Below are 16,710 nucleotides of genomic sequence, written 5' to 3' on the forward strand. Positions count from 1 at the left end.
AAAAAACGATAATAAAACAATACATAGGCCGTAACTTTTGTATAGGCTGCAGAACTCATGATGGTTCTTTTTAACACGGCAGCAATTTTGCTGTTTAAAACGGAACACTACCGTTAGGCACTGTTTCGTATTTTCTTTCACCGCTAGAAGCGCACTAACCAGAGATTTCGATTAATGCACCCTAACGGTGAAAAAAACCACAGAATAGCCGAACCCTTATATAAACCGTCTGGCTCGAAACATCAGAAAGGTAGCGGCTAATAGTCTGAAAAGTACGGTACATTACAGGTACTTTAGATTGCTATAAAAGTACAGCAAGGATTATGGATTGCTAATTCAAAATGGCAAGGAAGTAAACCCTTTTGTGGCACACTTTAAATTTTGCTAGTCATTCCAAAGTTAATTTCAGCCAAGATTTTAAATTCTCGGCACAGTGTTAACATTGTAAAACCTCATGTGAAATGAATGCTGACAATATATTAAAAATACATGGTTGAAATAGATTTTAAAATTTACCCTATTTTAAATGCTTTGCTAAGTTATAAAATTGGTTTACATTTAAAAAAGACAAATTTACGCAAAAATATTTTAGTTCCTGTTGACTTTTTTCTTTTTTTTCCGTATGATGATTCTTGTAGGGCGTAATTTGGAAATTATTTCTGTTGGAAATGAGATTATTGCCAATAAAGGTACCATAATGATAAAGGAACAATAAATTGATAATTATTTTGCATAAATTTAATATTTTGATAGTAATTAATACTATCTATTAATATTTGAAAGCTGACTATCAAGCGTCACATTAACGTGCCGTGGTGCCTGAAAGTACCAGAATTTTGACAGCATTGTCTTCAATTTATTACAATATTTTATACTTTTTGTTTGTTTCAGATATGGAACAAATCTTGAGGCCTAATAAGGTACTCCTGACCCTGGTGAGGCCTAATAAGGTACTCCCGACCTTGGTGAGGCCTAATAAGGTACCTCTGATCCTGTTGAAGAAGACGGTCAGTTTTACAGAAGCGAGTCTCAGACGTCGGCAGTAAAGATGTTTGTTTATTTTTTCACAGCTCAACATCAAACTTTTATCATAAGTTTGGAAATCCATATAATTACTTCACATCGCATAGAGTAATCACTGCCTGGAACTTAAGCTTATTAAAGCATTTGCTATTGGTCGATTTGTTTAATACTTTATTTATTTCCAAGTTTTATTTCACTATTTATATTATATACAAAAGATATTTGGAATTTGCGATCTTGTATGATTGCTGCAATAAATTACAGATAGCCTGAATTCCAAGCATAACATAGTCGCATTTTCACAAGTCTCTTCCGATAAATTCAATCCCATAAAGTTAAAAATAGCCTATAATGTTGCGGTTGGTTAGGGATGGGTATTGGTACTACGTAGAATATACTTCTCCGTTGACCAGCTATCAACAAAAATTTTGTTTAGGCTGAAAATCTAAGGTGTTCATTGATTCCTATATGTGGATCAAGCTCGCATCTTTGTTTTTCAGTGTTTGTTCGGTGGAACTGCGGTTACTAATTAGACAATCTGGTTGCTTAGTTCGCAGGCTTTTCTCTTTTTGGTGACACGGAGCGTTAAGCGATGTTTGACATTGAAATCAAACAGCTTTAAAGATTGTTTGGTGGAAGTTAATTTTAAAAGTTTCACTTCTAGATTAGAATATACGTATAAGTAAAACTTGCTTTCAAAGCTAGGCAAGTCTTTCAAACATTGAAATTACCTAAATTCATTTCACAAATAAATGTTGTTGGAGCATTATGAAGGTTTGTGAACATATCTTGCCGCTGAGCCTAAATTATGAAGGTTTCTGGTTCTTGATGAAACAACATTTTGTGCATATTTAGGTATTTTAATCTATATATATATATGTAAATCTCAAAGTTTGTGGGGTTTTTGTCAATTGGTGTGTTCAGCTATAGATATTAAACTCTTGGAATGAAGAATCTGGCGAACCTTGAAATGGCGATGGGCTAACTTGCTGAGCTACGCGAGACTGATGGATTAATTAGATGATATGAGTTGTTATGTCGACTAAAATAGCGACACTGCATTACATTGCAGCGTCAGTAAAGCTTTCCCTCTCGGCTCTTAGTAGTAAGTATAGCAATAGGGGTACTAAAATACTCAAATTGGCAATGTGCCAGACTAATTAATGGCAACTAGCAGGCAACTCCATCCCCAGCAACTGTTTATAAGCTGTTTTTAATACTCATGCAACGCCAGTAATTCTGCTAGTTTGTCTTATAAATGGTGTCTTTGCTTGTACCAACATAGCGTTTTTTACATGTTACCACATAGACGTTTCAGAATGTAGAACTCATGCTACTAGAGCTATATGATTCGACTTCCACCAAAGTTAGTTATACCATGCATTAGCAGCTGTGGTTCAAAGGCTGGGATGCTGACTTACGATCAATAAGTCAGTGGTTCAAGCCGGACGAGGGCTGGTGGTGGTGTTAGAGAGAGTGTCCAATTACTCCTGCGCTAAGGGAGGCAACTCTAACAAAAAACCTGATGCATGCCATGGGAAACCATCTCAGTATCTCGCGCAACAACCAACGGTGGTTTTAGGAAGGCATCCAGCCAAAATTGTTCTTGCGCAATGTCAATCCAAAGCATTTAAATCTGCCTAAAAAAGATCCAAGTGGCTTTCTCTAAGCGGTATCAAACTATAATCAATCCTTTTTTGTTGTTTAGGTTTTCTTTCAAAGCTTGACACCTGCTTATTTCTAGTCTGGTTGGATTAGTCAACCTCAACAACAAATTCTCTAAGGATTTCAGTTTGGCTGGCTCTTTAGCTGGCCACCTATACATAATATCAGAATTCTAACACAAATACAGATACACACAGTTACCAATTCTAATTGTTCCTCCATGTTGGAATTGTGCTAAGTGGGAGCAAATAGTCTTATAAACTGAATATTATTTGCTTTGTTCCAGAGAACAAACAGCAAAAAATGCAGTAATTACACTCTGTATTAAAAAAACTAGTCGTTTATAAAGATGGCATAAATGTAAAACCCTGATTTATATGCAAAAGAATAGAGTAATAACTCATAAAATGAGGTTTTTTATTTGCTTTGAAGACGTCAACAAGAGTGTTGGCCTAGCAATGCTTGGGTTCAGCAGGTGTGTGACAGAAATACGTAGATAGCTATATTAGCTATAGAATCAAATAACTTACTACGTGCTCTACTATTTTCACGGTATATTTTTATCAAATTCTCTAATTACAAAACATAAATGTTTCAAGAAATTTTGTATTTGGGTTTGTAAAGGTACTTCAGCTGTCGAGGAAAACGTTTGCTCAAAGTCTTCATCATAAAAAAATTTGTATGTCGTGCTGATCATGAGTTAAGGTTTACCCAAATTGGTTGTTTGTTACACAGTATGCTTTAAAAATGTCAAAAGGATTGTATCGATCGTAAGGTGAAGGTGCTTTGATTATAGAGTGCGAAGGCTTCACAGGCATCACCGAGCTCACCGCTAGTCAGTACACAAGTACAGACAACTCTCATTTGTTTGGACAAATACATAATGGGCCATGTCGGGACATAGAAACAGTCTGGGCATAAAAAATGGAGTACGGTGCAATTAGCAGCCTGTATTGTCTCGCTCGCACATATATTCCTAGGCTAATATATGGTACAATATGCATATACAGTATACATGAGAAAGTAAAATATGATTGTACCTGTAATAGGATGCAGTATAATACTAGTAACAGTAATAATTACAAATGAAAATCACAGTACAGCGATGTGGCGGAAAACTCATGCGCACACATGGCTTGCATCATCTTTCCCAAAAGCCCCTATCGGTCAAATTTGCACTTTTTCGCACAGGCTCGGCTTCATCGGCTGGGAGAGTGAAATTCAAATAAGCTGGGTTCGATTTCAGTTTCATAAACCTACTTGCTAGTTATGTATTGCCAAGAGTTTAAGGACTGCTACGCTAGCTAAGCAGTTTCTGTATGAAGACAGGTTTCAGGGACATATTTTGGTATAATACCTTTTAATGTGAATCATCGTGTTTGCTATGTGTAACTCTATGTGTTTTGCTTAAAAGGCTGTGCTACGCTCCCATGATTTATGGCTTGCTAGTGATATGTTTTTGATTAATAGGTTATTGCAACATGCCCTTTAGAAATGATACATCATTCGACCAATAATATTAGAGATACAATGATATTGACCAATGATATTAGAGACACAATGATATTGACCAATAATATTAATTAGAGATACAGGATTAGTGCAGTTCTTCTTGATGGAAATGTTGTCAGATTATGAACAGAGCTTCGGTAGTCACCAACTGAGCTAGCTGATAGGAAAGCCATGGAGTTGCCAGTTAGCAACCATACAACCACAAGCCATTACTCAGCTACAGGACTAGGGAAGGCTTTCATTGGAGCATATTTCATCTTTGCTGCTGTATCCGGAGTCGTGCTTAACTTGATCTCAGTGGCTGCTATAAGGTATGGAAGAAGTATCAAGAATGAGTTGAAATTCCAGCTCATCCATTCATCGACAGCAGATCTTGTTTTCTCCATTTTCTATTCAACTCTGAACTATTTGATCTTCATGAAAATCTCCGTTCTACCAAATCTGTTCTTGTGCGGAACATTCCGGTTTATCGCCATTTCCGTACTGCATGCTACCATGTGGTGTATCGCTGCCATAAGTCTTCAAGTGTTTGTCATGTGTTATTGTCCTTATCGTTCTCCTCGTTTTACAACACGATACAAAGTTCTGACAGTCACTTTAATATGGTTGCTGGCTGCTGGCCCAGAAATACTTAATTCAGTTGGATTGAGGTTTGTCTACATGGATGGAATGAGATTTTGTGAAGGGGTCTTGTTCAGCAATACTAACAATCTTTATGGGTGGCTGCAGACAGCAAAGAACCTAATTCCGTCAGCTATTGTCATTGTCGTCTATGCATCTGTACTCATCAAGTTTTACAAAGCCAAGCAAATATCAAACACCAAGGATGATCGTCGTATTAAGAAGGTTAGTTTGTGCATACTTTTATCTAGTAATAAAACAGAACGTATTCAACATGCCACATTAATGATACACTGATGTTAAAGATTATACTGTGTTTAAATGCAGGTGGCAGATTCAGATCTTCATCAAAGCTCTGTTAAAGTTTAAAATTTCGTAGCATTAAACTCATTTTCAATTAGATAGTCAGCAGCTGAGGGTTTAATAGACTAGTTCTCCGGACCAGATACAGCTTTAAAACCAAATAGTTTTGGTGACGTGGCAAAAGGCACAACGTATTTGCGTGAGAAGTTTGGAAAAAATCGGGCAAAAAATGTAGAAGTTAGTAGGGTTCTCACAAACGAGCCCACGCAAAGTGAAAAAGGGAGATTTACTAGTCTAAATATCAAGTTTTCATTAGATGTGTGCCTTAAAGTTTATTCAGAAAGTTCCAGAAACAATAACAGATATTGATTAAACAGTTATTATATTACCAGTATAGATACAAGATATCTATACAAGAAGGATGTCAAGGTGGCCTGTTTGATTGTCAACCATGGGGTTGGTGGTTTGAGTCCCACTTAATGCCAATCTGACAAAAAGCTCTCATGAAGCTTTCATCCTAGGTATTTGGGATCTAGACCATAACTTGGAGGCCCTGTGTACCACACTGACATGGTGGGCATGTTAAATATCCACCTCTGTCCCTCACACATAGGGCATCTCTATCAGACTGGGGGTGTTGCAAAATGCATTCCTTCAGGTACTGAGAACAGGCCAACCTGTACTCTACCATACTGTTTGACACATGCATTGCTAAGATACAAGTAATTGTCGATTTCGTTACATACAATACATATAGACTGCATGTAGAAAATAAGATTTTATAAAGCTATAAAGTGATTCATGCAAAGTGACTTAAAGCAAATAGTTTTAGCCAAAAACAATAACAACACAATTTTTCATACCTTTGCACCCTATAAATTAAAATTAACGTTTCTTTACTGTCAGCTGCAAAAATTCATTACAAAATAATTCTAGTTGTAATAAAACGTTGTCATTATAAAATACTATTATTTATACTAAAATATAGTCACTTATAATAAAAAAATGTTAATAATTATAAAATATTATTATTTAATATAAATTATTACTATTTATTATACAATGTTGTTTTATTAGAAAATATTTGTTATTTGTTATAAATTATTGCTATTTATTATGAATTATTGTTATTTATTATAAATTATTATTATTTATTATAAATTATTGTTATTTATTATAAATTATTGTTATTTATTATAAATTATTGCTATTTATAATAAAATATTGTTGTTTATTATGAAGTATTGGTAGAAAAATAATATTCTAAGGGAATCAGATCAAAGTTCAGCTTTTAAGTAAATAAACTTTGTCCTTTGTTGAAAGTTGTCAACTTTTTAAACTTTAGAAATGAAAAAAGGCAGTCATCATTTATCTCATCACTACGTATCAATTAGTTGTCCATGTTAGTCGGTGAGAGTTATCTTCTCCATGTCTCATTCTAAATTGAAAACAAACAGCAAGTTTGATATAAAATCAAAACGGTGTAATTCAGGTACATCAACATGGTTTGTCAATATTTTAACTTACAAAATCTGGTTATAACTGACAAATGTGGATTTACGCCATACCAATTAGCGTTCAAATACAAAAAGTCATTATATGGCCAAAACAGCTGCTCAACTGGAAACTATTACATTCAGAGACATACTCACCACACAGTACTAGCAACACGTAAAAGCATAACAAGGGAGATAAATTCAAATTTATGTTACCGGTTCCATTGTTGCCACATGCCATCTAACTTAGGTTCGGTTAAACTCAATTTACCACGTAATAAATGCATAAATAACACCAATCTACTCAGACATTGAAATAACAGCTACGACATTCATAGTCAAAATGCTATCCATTTGTATAAAAAACACAAATCTGAACAATTTTTCATGCTGAAAAAATGAAAAACTAAACTAAAAGAGGAACTGAAAGAGTTTTTATAAGGTTGAGTCATAGAATTACAGTTCTCATTGATGGTTATTATTAATTAGGAATTTAGTTTTTTATATGTTTTACAAACTTCAGAAATCGTGTTGTATTAGATTTGTTAGCTGTTTAAAATAGCTCCACCCAAATATCAGTATTTGCTCAAAACTTGCATCACCATAATAAAATAGCAAACATCTTGTCAATTTTAGAATTTTCTTCAAACTAAATAGAATATTTCAAACTCACAAAACACTTTACGAAATATTTCTATATTCTGTTAGAGTATTTAAATACCTGAAATTGATTGAATATTTTAATTTCGCTGAGGGCATGATTAATGTGTCTTTGCAAATAGTTTTTGAACTTTTTTATTGCGTGTTGCATGGTCTCTACAAAGTTCAGATGTGGAAAGTTTTTAGAGCTTTTATAAAGCTTTTGCACAGTTTTCAAAAAGTAACAAAATCATCAATGTCCCGAACCAATAAATTAAATTTGCGTTTGTCTCCCTTATCACGCTATTTTTGATGCTGATGTAGATGTTGCTGACACCAGTGTCTTAACTAGTGTTTTTATGCATAAAATGATTAGAGATTATTTTTATTGTTTTATTAGTCAAAGACTTGAAGTTTTATTTATATGTCATTTAAAATGTTGTATTTTATTATAATTAAGAGTGGTATAAAAAAGATTAGCAATAGACATTTTGAAATTTTTGCATAGACAGCATGACTCATCACAATACTGGCAGCTTTAACAGCTATATGAGTTGTATGGGGTTAAGGAAGATCAAATCAGGAACACAGCCCCGCCGATAACATTGTGATTTTTTATTTATTATTTATTTTATGGATGTTCATATTGAGCTAATATCTAGTAATGAAGCTATAATAGCCAAAGTTCTATATAAAATCATATGCAGCATATATTGATGCAGACTTAATGTGTTTAGGCCAAACTTTAGCCCTATGTCCCGTGTGTTAATGTTTGTTTAAACTTGAGTTTTTTAAGCTATTCCTACAATCAATGAGTAATTTTTTGGGCTTAAAAAATAACTGTAAACAATCTGCACTTCATTGCAATAAGTTATCATTTTTTTATTCAGATAATATATTATATAATATATTATCTGATATTATATAATATTCAGAAATAAATATATATCATTAAAACTAGTCGCACCTCATAATCCACTTGGCTGTTGTATATAGGGGCTATTGCATTGACAAGTTCTCCTTGCTAAACAACAGTGCACTAAAACGCTATCCTGTCTTGAAAAACTGTTGTTTTTGCAGAAATTTCCCCCGTTGAGCGGGGCGGGCAGAACAAAATGTTGTTTTGCTCGCCGCGCTTGCCGGGGGACAACTTCGCAAAAACAACAGTTTGTCAAGACAGGCTACTAAAACGCGTGTGTGTTTTTATTTCACATTTTAGAAAATTAAAAAAACAATCTGTCATCATGAACAATATCTCCAATAATTTTTTTTCACAGACCATTTACATAAGATAATATTTTCTATTATAAGAGTTATTTCTTACTATCATACTATATTATTATTATTATTATTGTTATATATGTTATACTATTATATTATTATATATAGGAATATTATGTTAAATTATGATATAACTATATTACTAGTTACTTATATTATTACTACTATTATTATATTTACTATTATACTCGTTTTTCCATTCATTAGTTTGTCACAGTTGAAAGTCACAGTTGAAAATTGGAAAAAAAAGATTGCATCATTTTGGATTCGAACTCTCGACTTTGAGCACTGTAAACTCGCACTCTCACATTTGACGGATTCCTTTCATCATTCTGAGAATATTCTAAAAACATCTAAGAATCTCTCATGACATGTACTAGTATTGATAAACATAGCTTGGAGTTCATAGATTAAACATTATTGAAAATATTTTTTATAAAATTCTGTAAAAAACGTTTACAGACACAGCCTGTATACCAAGTTGAGAATTAACAAGCATTCCTTACTGAGCATCTTTGCATTTTATCATAACTTGAAAACAAACTTTTTTTCATTAAGACGATGATTATTTTCTTGCGATATTTTGCAGCTCGATCATCTAGTAATTTACATTTGTTCTAGCAACATGGTATTAAAAATTGAATGCAAATACGTATATTCCTTCGATGATTATAAAAGCTACATTTCCAATAATTGAAAACTTTCTAATATCAACTAGCCTGCATTCATTTTTTAAGCAATTTTCAAATGTTGGGTAAACTATTTTAAAAGTTTAATTTTTCTGATTTTCTCAGATATATGTCGGCAACACTAAATATTATTGTAAATGCTCATTTGTTTAAGAAATGTTTAAAACTCGTAAAATTGGCCATATTTAGTGTTCCTTTCACTTTGAACTGAATTGTTTAGGCTAGAGAATTTAAGCTGTTTTCTTGAATATGTATTGATTTGATAACCATATAATCATTCTGTTTATATGATTAATGACTGTTTAAATGCTAAGAGCAAATGCTAATCGCCTTTTGATTGAAATAGGAACTTGTTTCCAGTTCAACTACCTGCTTGTGGGAGTAGAAAAGTATTCATTAGAGCTGAGACTATAAAGAATTTGTAACCTAAACACTGATTGGTGGAATGTAACAACCATACAACACTTACCTTATTATAAACAGAATAACCCCTGAATGCTATAGAGTTTACCAGGATGAAAACAGACAGTAAAATGTTTGAAGGTATTTTAGATAGCTAAATAGTTATTTTTGTGTTTTGACTTCATGTTTGTCGTGTCACTCGTTTTGTTTCTATAGCTACTTCTTAGTCTGATAGCATGTTTTAACTGTGCAATGATACGCAAAACTATTTTGCAATTTATGAAGCAGCAGAACTCCGTGAGTTCAAATCCTGCATGATTCAATTTTTTTTCACAACTTGAAACCGTGGCTCTACACAGATGGATAGAAAGACATCATGCAGTCTTGTTTAAGTAAAGATTGTTATGCTGGCCGTCCCAATCATCATGAAAGATAATTATCATGTGTAGAACTGATATGCCAACTGTACAATTATTCTAAATTGTGTGGAGGTGTTTCAGTGGGGCATATGGTAGCGTGCTTGCCTTGGAACCAAATACCTGGGTTCAATTGCTGTGCAATGCAATCTTTTTTCGCAAGCTCAAACCATGGCTTTGGCAGACGAATGAACAAAATTGGCTGGTATTACAGTGAAGATTTCTGGTGAGATTAAAGGCAAGCGATGAGGTCTAAACGCTTGTGGTGACATCTCCACCCGACCATTAAACTGAGTCGGCTTAGCTGTGACAATAACATACAGAACTAGTTTTATTATGTCCTGGTTTCATCAATTATGCTTGATCGCATAATCTGACAGTTGAAATGGTAGATTAACTTATAAAAAAATGATTCTTCCCCTAATGTATGTGCCTATATTAGCAACGAGTACTTAGCCTGGCAGTTCTTGGGACTTCTTTAAGTTTAAATCAGATAACCTGTGTCTGGGTGCTTAAATGGCTGGTTCTAAAAAACTACATAGTTTTAAAACCAAGTTTTTAGGATACCTGGCAGAAAGCACAGGGTATGTACGCGTAAAGTTTAGATGATATTGGCCAAAAGTTGTGGAAACACGCAGTGTTTGTGCAGACTAACAGACAGAAATACACAATGACTAAGTAGGATGTATTAAAATAGATGTATTAACATAGATGTATTAAAATAGATGTATTAACATAGATGTATTAAAATAGATGTATTAACATAGATGTATTAAAATAGATTTATTAACATAGATGTATTAACATATAGATCTATTAATATAAATGTATTAACATAAATGTATTAACATAGATGTATTAAGATAGATGTATTAGCATAGATTTATTAACATAGATGTATTAACATAGATCTATTAATATAGATGTATTAACATAAATGTATTAATATAGATGTATTAACATAAATGTATTAACATAGATGTATTAGCATAGATGTATTAACATAGATGTATTAACATATATGTACATATTAACATAGATTTATTGCGATATTGACACTTCTCCAGAGATGAAACTTGTAATAAATGTATTAACATAGATGTATTAACATAGATGTATTAACATAGATGTATTAACATAGATGTACATATTAACATAGATTTATTAACATAGATGTATTAATATAAATGTACATATTAACATAGATGTACATATTAACATAGATGTACATATTAACATAGATGTACATGTTAACATAGATGTACATATTAACATAGATTTATTAACATAGATGTATTAATATAAATGTACATATTAACATAGATGTACATATTAACATAGATGTACATATTAACATAGATGTACATGTTAACATAGATGTACATATTAACATAGATGTACATATTAACATAGATGTACATATTAACATAGATGTACATGTTAACATAGATGTACATATTAACATAGATGTATTGCAATATTGACACTTTTCCAAAGATGAGACTTTACCGTATAGCGATGTACATATGTCCTTTCGAAGGTTGAAAGGATTTATGCTATGATTTGGTATAGAAGTATCTCTAGGGATGATTGCAGTTATGTGACCACCTATCAATTATTTTTGTCTTCTGCATCACGTAATACATAAACGCACTATCTATATCATCTCAGACCATATATACTGTACATATCTTCACAGACCTTCTGTCTGCCACCAAAACCATTTTTAAGAATGTAAGTAATATATTTATTGGGCAGCCATTTTTTCTTAATTTTAATGAACTACTTTATTTGCGGAGGAACACTTACACGAATAAATTAATCTGTGAGTCCATCTTGCAATAGAGTGCTAAACCTTTGCATGCTTATAGCATGTGTTTAATTTTATGGATGACTTTTTGATTCCATATGTAATTGTATCTGCAAATCAAATCATATACATGCTATATAGTCTAAATCAAAACCATCACTGTCAATTTCATCAACTTCAGTATTAAAGGTTTTTGGAGGTGATTTCACAATGAAAAACTGCAACAGCAACTTTTGATGACGACATGCTAAAATCTCAAAAAATTATGCCAAACTTTAATAAGTTTGTGAAGAATATGCTTGTATATAGACTTGTTAATACCTCCCGTTTATATAGCTGCAAACTAATAACCGAAGGCAATATATATCTCAATTTGAAAAAATGAAGACCATGCTGCCTTATTATTTTTCACAATTTTAATTTAACAAAAATAGGATGAAATGCATGATTTTTTGCAGTTAGCACCGACAAACCTAAATTTCTGCTACATAATTTTTGAACTTGTTTTATTTACAGTATTACTGTTAGATTAAAATGTGAAAAGTATAGTAAAGTGCAATTAAAACAGAATTTAGCTGACTAACTCAAACAGTCTGTGAGGCATCTTCATCATCATACTAATTATTGAAGGTTAAAACTTCGAAGCCATAGCTAAGGTCATAAGGTCATAGATAAAGCAGGAAAATGTTTTTCTACCTGATTCAGAGGTCAATTAAACTCAGCTTCAAAGTTGTGCTGTTTTTTGCACTTTCTTTTTATGCAAAATGAAATTTTTTTTTGTTTATATATGTTTTTGATAAAATTTTCCAAGTTTCAAGTTGTTTGGGCTGTTGGTTTTTGAAATATTGCCACAAGGTTGAGGGTACTTTTAATTGACCAAAAATTACTGGAAAAAAACCAAACATTAAAGGCAGCTGTTCTGGCAGCTGCAAAAATTAATGTTCTGGCAGCTGCTAGAACATTAGTTACTAAAAACATACCGATTGCAATTTTCAGTAATTAATATCAAAATAGATAAAATTAAAATGCTTCTTTTTATCAGAAATGAGAGCTTTACACTATTTGTTTTTCCATTTATAGAAAATATACAAACTCTATCAGGTCTCTACATCAATCATGATTATTCTCAATGTACCTTTTAAACATCAAATCTTTGAAAGAGGTGGGGAAAAAAATCGTCTAAATTTAATTTTTGTTGCTTTATTTTTATTCCAACAATATTTTATTTTCAGAATAAAAATAAAATAATTTTTGTTTATTCTAAAATTAATATCATTTTATTTTTAAATAATTTCAATTTAATTTTAAAGTTTGGAGCTTTAAAATGCTATTCAGTGTAACGGAATTCAGTGCTAAATTCGTTCACAATCAATTGAAAATTGCCAACACAGTCTAGGGACAGGGTGGTTATACAAGGTTGGGCTTCCAATCTTTAAGCTACTACATGTATATCTTGCATTCCAATTCTAACCTGTTTTCAGTTGTCACTCATGCTGGGCATTGATGCTGTGATGACAGCTCTTGTTGTTGGGGCTAACTCCTATCACTACATGGTGCCGCAACTCTACAGCTTCACCCTAACAGAAGAATTCAAAATTGATGTCATATTTGGGGCAATAGCTAATAGCAAAGCTTTCCTCACCCCAATCGTCTATATGATCTCTAACAAAAGCTTCAGGGTGAGTATAGCTGCATTCGCTATGCAATGAGTTAAAAGTTATAGTTTTTTGTACTTTTAGAAAAAAATTGCTACTAACAAAACTCGTGCGACGTGGAAATCCTCACGTATAATCGCTAACTACTATCTATCACACTATGCACACAGCTTTTCTTAGGTGTGGAGTAGTGGGTGAGTGGTGCATATGGCAGCGTGCTTGGTTGCAAAATGAGACCAAGTTTAATCCTTACGTGAGGCAATTTTTTTCCTTACACTCTTAGTGCGGTTTCAGGCCGACCAGCCCTTCCTCTTATTAAAGTAAAGATTGCAGCAAAAATTAACTCTGCTAAAATTACTTTTAATTTTTAATTATTTAATAATTAAATAAATTAATTATTAAATAGGCAACTAAATTAATTTAATTCAATTCAATTAAAATTAAATTTAAGTCTGATAAATTTAATTTTGATTAAACCTATTGTAATGTAACATCCATTCACCACATCAACCAAATTTGTACTATCAATATAATTTGTCTATTGTCTTCTAAAAAAATTTTATTTTTTCGATTACAGACTTTAAAAATCTATTCGATGTCTTAAATAAAAGTAATCACCATTTTGTCAAGGAATGTTTACAGTAAGTGAAAACAATGGTTTAAAAACTAAATTAATATTTATGAAGTAAGTCACTGAAGCTTTTAAGCCACATGCTAAGTTAACCACTTTCCTTGTTCGTAAGATAACACAACCTAAAAAACATCATCTCTAATTCCTGCGTAATTCTAGTTCTTACTACCAGTTACTAATCATTTCAAATTTTAGGATGATGTAAAAATGGTGTTGGAAAGAGGATTGTGCTGCTCTGGTATCACACAAATGACAGAAGAAGATGAATCTGATGAAGAGCCATTTATCAAGGAACCAGACCATAGCACTGAGCTTGGAACCATTTAGCTTTGAACCACTTTTTTTCCAATGACATAACTTTCCTGATAAATTCCGACAGACTCCGAGAAAGCTGAGAGCTTTTGATTAAAGACTCATTAAGTGTAGCTTGAGACAAACTTGCTATGACAAAACATTTGTTGTCAAGTAGTCTTGAACCCTGACTCCAAAGTTTGGAGTTCCATTTGTAGAAGGTGTCATTTTAAATATAACTACAAACATAAACTTGAAGTCAATATGCAATGTCGCAACTAGGTAAATCTGTCATTAACTTTACATGTATTGATATTACAATAATAGCAGGTGGATTAAGCAGTAAATTCATACAATCAATAATTTGAATTCCAATTGACCTGTACTCATCGTTTCTTTGTTAGCTACAAACAGTTTTAAAAATTGAAATGTTCCTGTTAAAAGTCTTGCAGTTTAAAACATTCTCAGACAGTATTGAGAACCCCTAAATGAAGGTAGATACTTAGGAATGACAAAAACAGACAGTATCCTTCTCAGTAAGGTGTTCTACAACGAATATATAATGTTTCTAACTCGTATACATTCAAGTTCGGTCGGTTGCTTTGACTGACAACTTTTTTAATCTCATGCCTGTCCATTCTGATCGGTTTGACTTCCAGCTCCACGCGCGGCCAGTAAGCCTCATCAGAGTGTAGTACAGGATTTTATTAAAAAGTTGAGAAAAACCATTCTCTGATCTTCCAAAATACCAAAATGTGCGGTATGTGCAATTATGTGCTCTTCACTGTGACATCACTTGATTGCCTGAAACCTGTTACAACTGACAGGGCCACGCAAAGATGGTGAAATGCTGTAAAATGTGCTGTCAAAATCTCCTTATGCTGATCACAACACCGCACAACCTGCACTTGCTAGGTTTGCCCTGCACGACCTTATTCATCTTGGTTCATATGGCGTCACTGACAAATTGTTCCTTCTTGACGAAGTTCTTCCTGGCCGGTTGGTTGGACATCCTGTCCACCTTTACTACAGGTGTTTTAATCCTAGCAGAGGTGCAAGTCAAAATCAGCTATCTAGTTGGCTTGACCTTGTTCAAACAAAAGAACAGAGCTGTTTCACGAAGTTCAGCCTTCTTGACCTCCTCTAGTAGAGGTTGAGGTTTTTGTGGATCTTGAGAGCAAAAGACTCACTTTCACTCAGATGGCTAGTGGCGTTGGCAAGTTTTTTGTAAGGCACAATGTTGGCTGCTGTCAGTCGGTTTGTAAAAGTCTTAGCACCATCCATGTGTGACTCAGCTTAAAATTCCCTGTTGCTAGAAACATGGTTGCATAGGAGACAGGCTGGTCAAGACGCTCTCCTTCTTTGCTGTTAAGGATCTCGCTGCCCCGCGCTAGTCTGTCGAGTCTGTGCTCTGACACACAACCACAGGCTCCTCGTCTGGGTTTAAGATGTTTTCAGCATTCCTTTTTTCCTGTTTTTAATGGCTCTAGCTGACTCAACTTATCTTTAAAAAATCAATAGTCTTACTTTGTTGAGCCATGGTGATAGCTCCCTTAAACAGGCATAGTATGATTTTAGCATTAGACGATCTGTGCCAAAGACAATCCTCTCTTCAAAGTGAGGCAGCAACTCTTATTCTGAATAAAGAATTGTCTCTGGCAGTTTTATCAGACAAATATAGTAAAGCACATATATACTGCTTACTTAACTCATATATTTGGCTTTATATGCAGAGCACACATGTAGCTTGAATATAACATGTACATAGCACGTATATAACTCATATACAACAAGTATAGGGCATATATTTATCATGTATATAGTAAGTCTTTAGCCTGTATAAAACACATATATAACACATATACAACAGGTACATAGCACATACATATCATGTAGGCCTATATAGCATCTATAAAAGGTGTATAAATTTGGTAGATGCTGCATATATAACGTATGGACTGTATATATATGCATATATATATATATATATATATATATATATATCTCAGCCATAACGATGCCACCTGGATTAAAAAGAACTCTACTAACATGTTCGATGTGACAATGGGTAGTTTTGACGGAGCCGAGACTTGTGAACTCGTGGGAACTTACATATTATCTCTACTACCAGATAAACTAAAAAGTAATACTGAACTCTACCGTGATGATGGACTGGCAATATGCAACGACACACCTAAATATGTTGAAAACATGAAAAAGACGATTTGCAATATATTTAAAGCAAACAATTTGAAAATAACAATCGAAGCTAACAT

General features: G+C 33.2%; 2 protein-coding genes across 2 annotated transcripts in view; both read left to right on the top strand.

The window, feature by feature from the left end:
• The window catches only part of LOC137397140 (claspin-like), a 63,867-nt gene extending 62,586 nt beyond the window's left edge, over positions 1 to 1,281 (top strand). Inside the window, exons 25-26 of the mRNA XM_068083427.1 lie at positions 892 to 920; positions 951 to 1,281. Of these exons, the coding sequence (XP_067939528.1) occupies positions 892 to 909 (18 nt within the window). The 3' untranslated portion in view covers positions 910 to 920; positions 951 to 1,281. The remainder of the gene's footprint in view (positions 1 to 891; positions 921 to 950) is intronic.
• A 3,048-nt stretch (positions 1,282 to 4,329) lies between these two features.
• LOC137396571 (rhodopsin-like) lies at positions 4,330 to 14,685 on the top strand. Its single transcript, XM_068082885.1, has 3 exons — positions 4,330 to 5,046; positions 13,339 to 13,536; positions 14,339 to 14,685. The coding sequence occupies exons 1-3, from the start codon at positions 4,372 to 4,374 to the stop codon at positions 14,468 to 14,470; spliced, it is 1,005 nt and encodes a 334-aa protein (XP_067938986.1). The 5' UTR covers positions 4,330 to 4,371; the 3' UTR covers positions 14,471 to 14,685.
• The last annotated feature ends 2,025 nt before the right edge of the window (positions 14,686 to 16,710 follow it).

Source organism: Watersipora subatra, chromosome 5, assembly GCF_963576615.1.
Source record: "Watersipora subatra chromosome 5, tzWatSuba1.1, whole genome shotgun sequence".
Classification (NCBI taxonomy): Eukaryota; Metazoa; Bryozoa; class Gymnolaemata; order Cheilostomatida; family Watersiporidae; genus Watersipora; species Watersipora subatra.

Coding starts and splice junctions, on each gene's coding strand:
- LOC137396571 (XM_068082885.1), top strand. CDS start 4,372: ATGGAGTTGCCAGTTAGCAACCATACAACCACAAGCCATTACTCAGCT. Junction 5,047..13,338: donor ATGATCGTCGTATTAAGAAG/GTTAGTTTGTGC, acceptor ACCTGTTTTCAG/TTGTCACTCATGCTGGGCAT. Junction 13,537..14,338: donor TCTCTAACAAAAGCTTCAGG/GTGAGTATAGCT, acceptor TTCAAATTTTAG/GATGATGTAAAAATGGTGTT.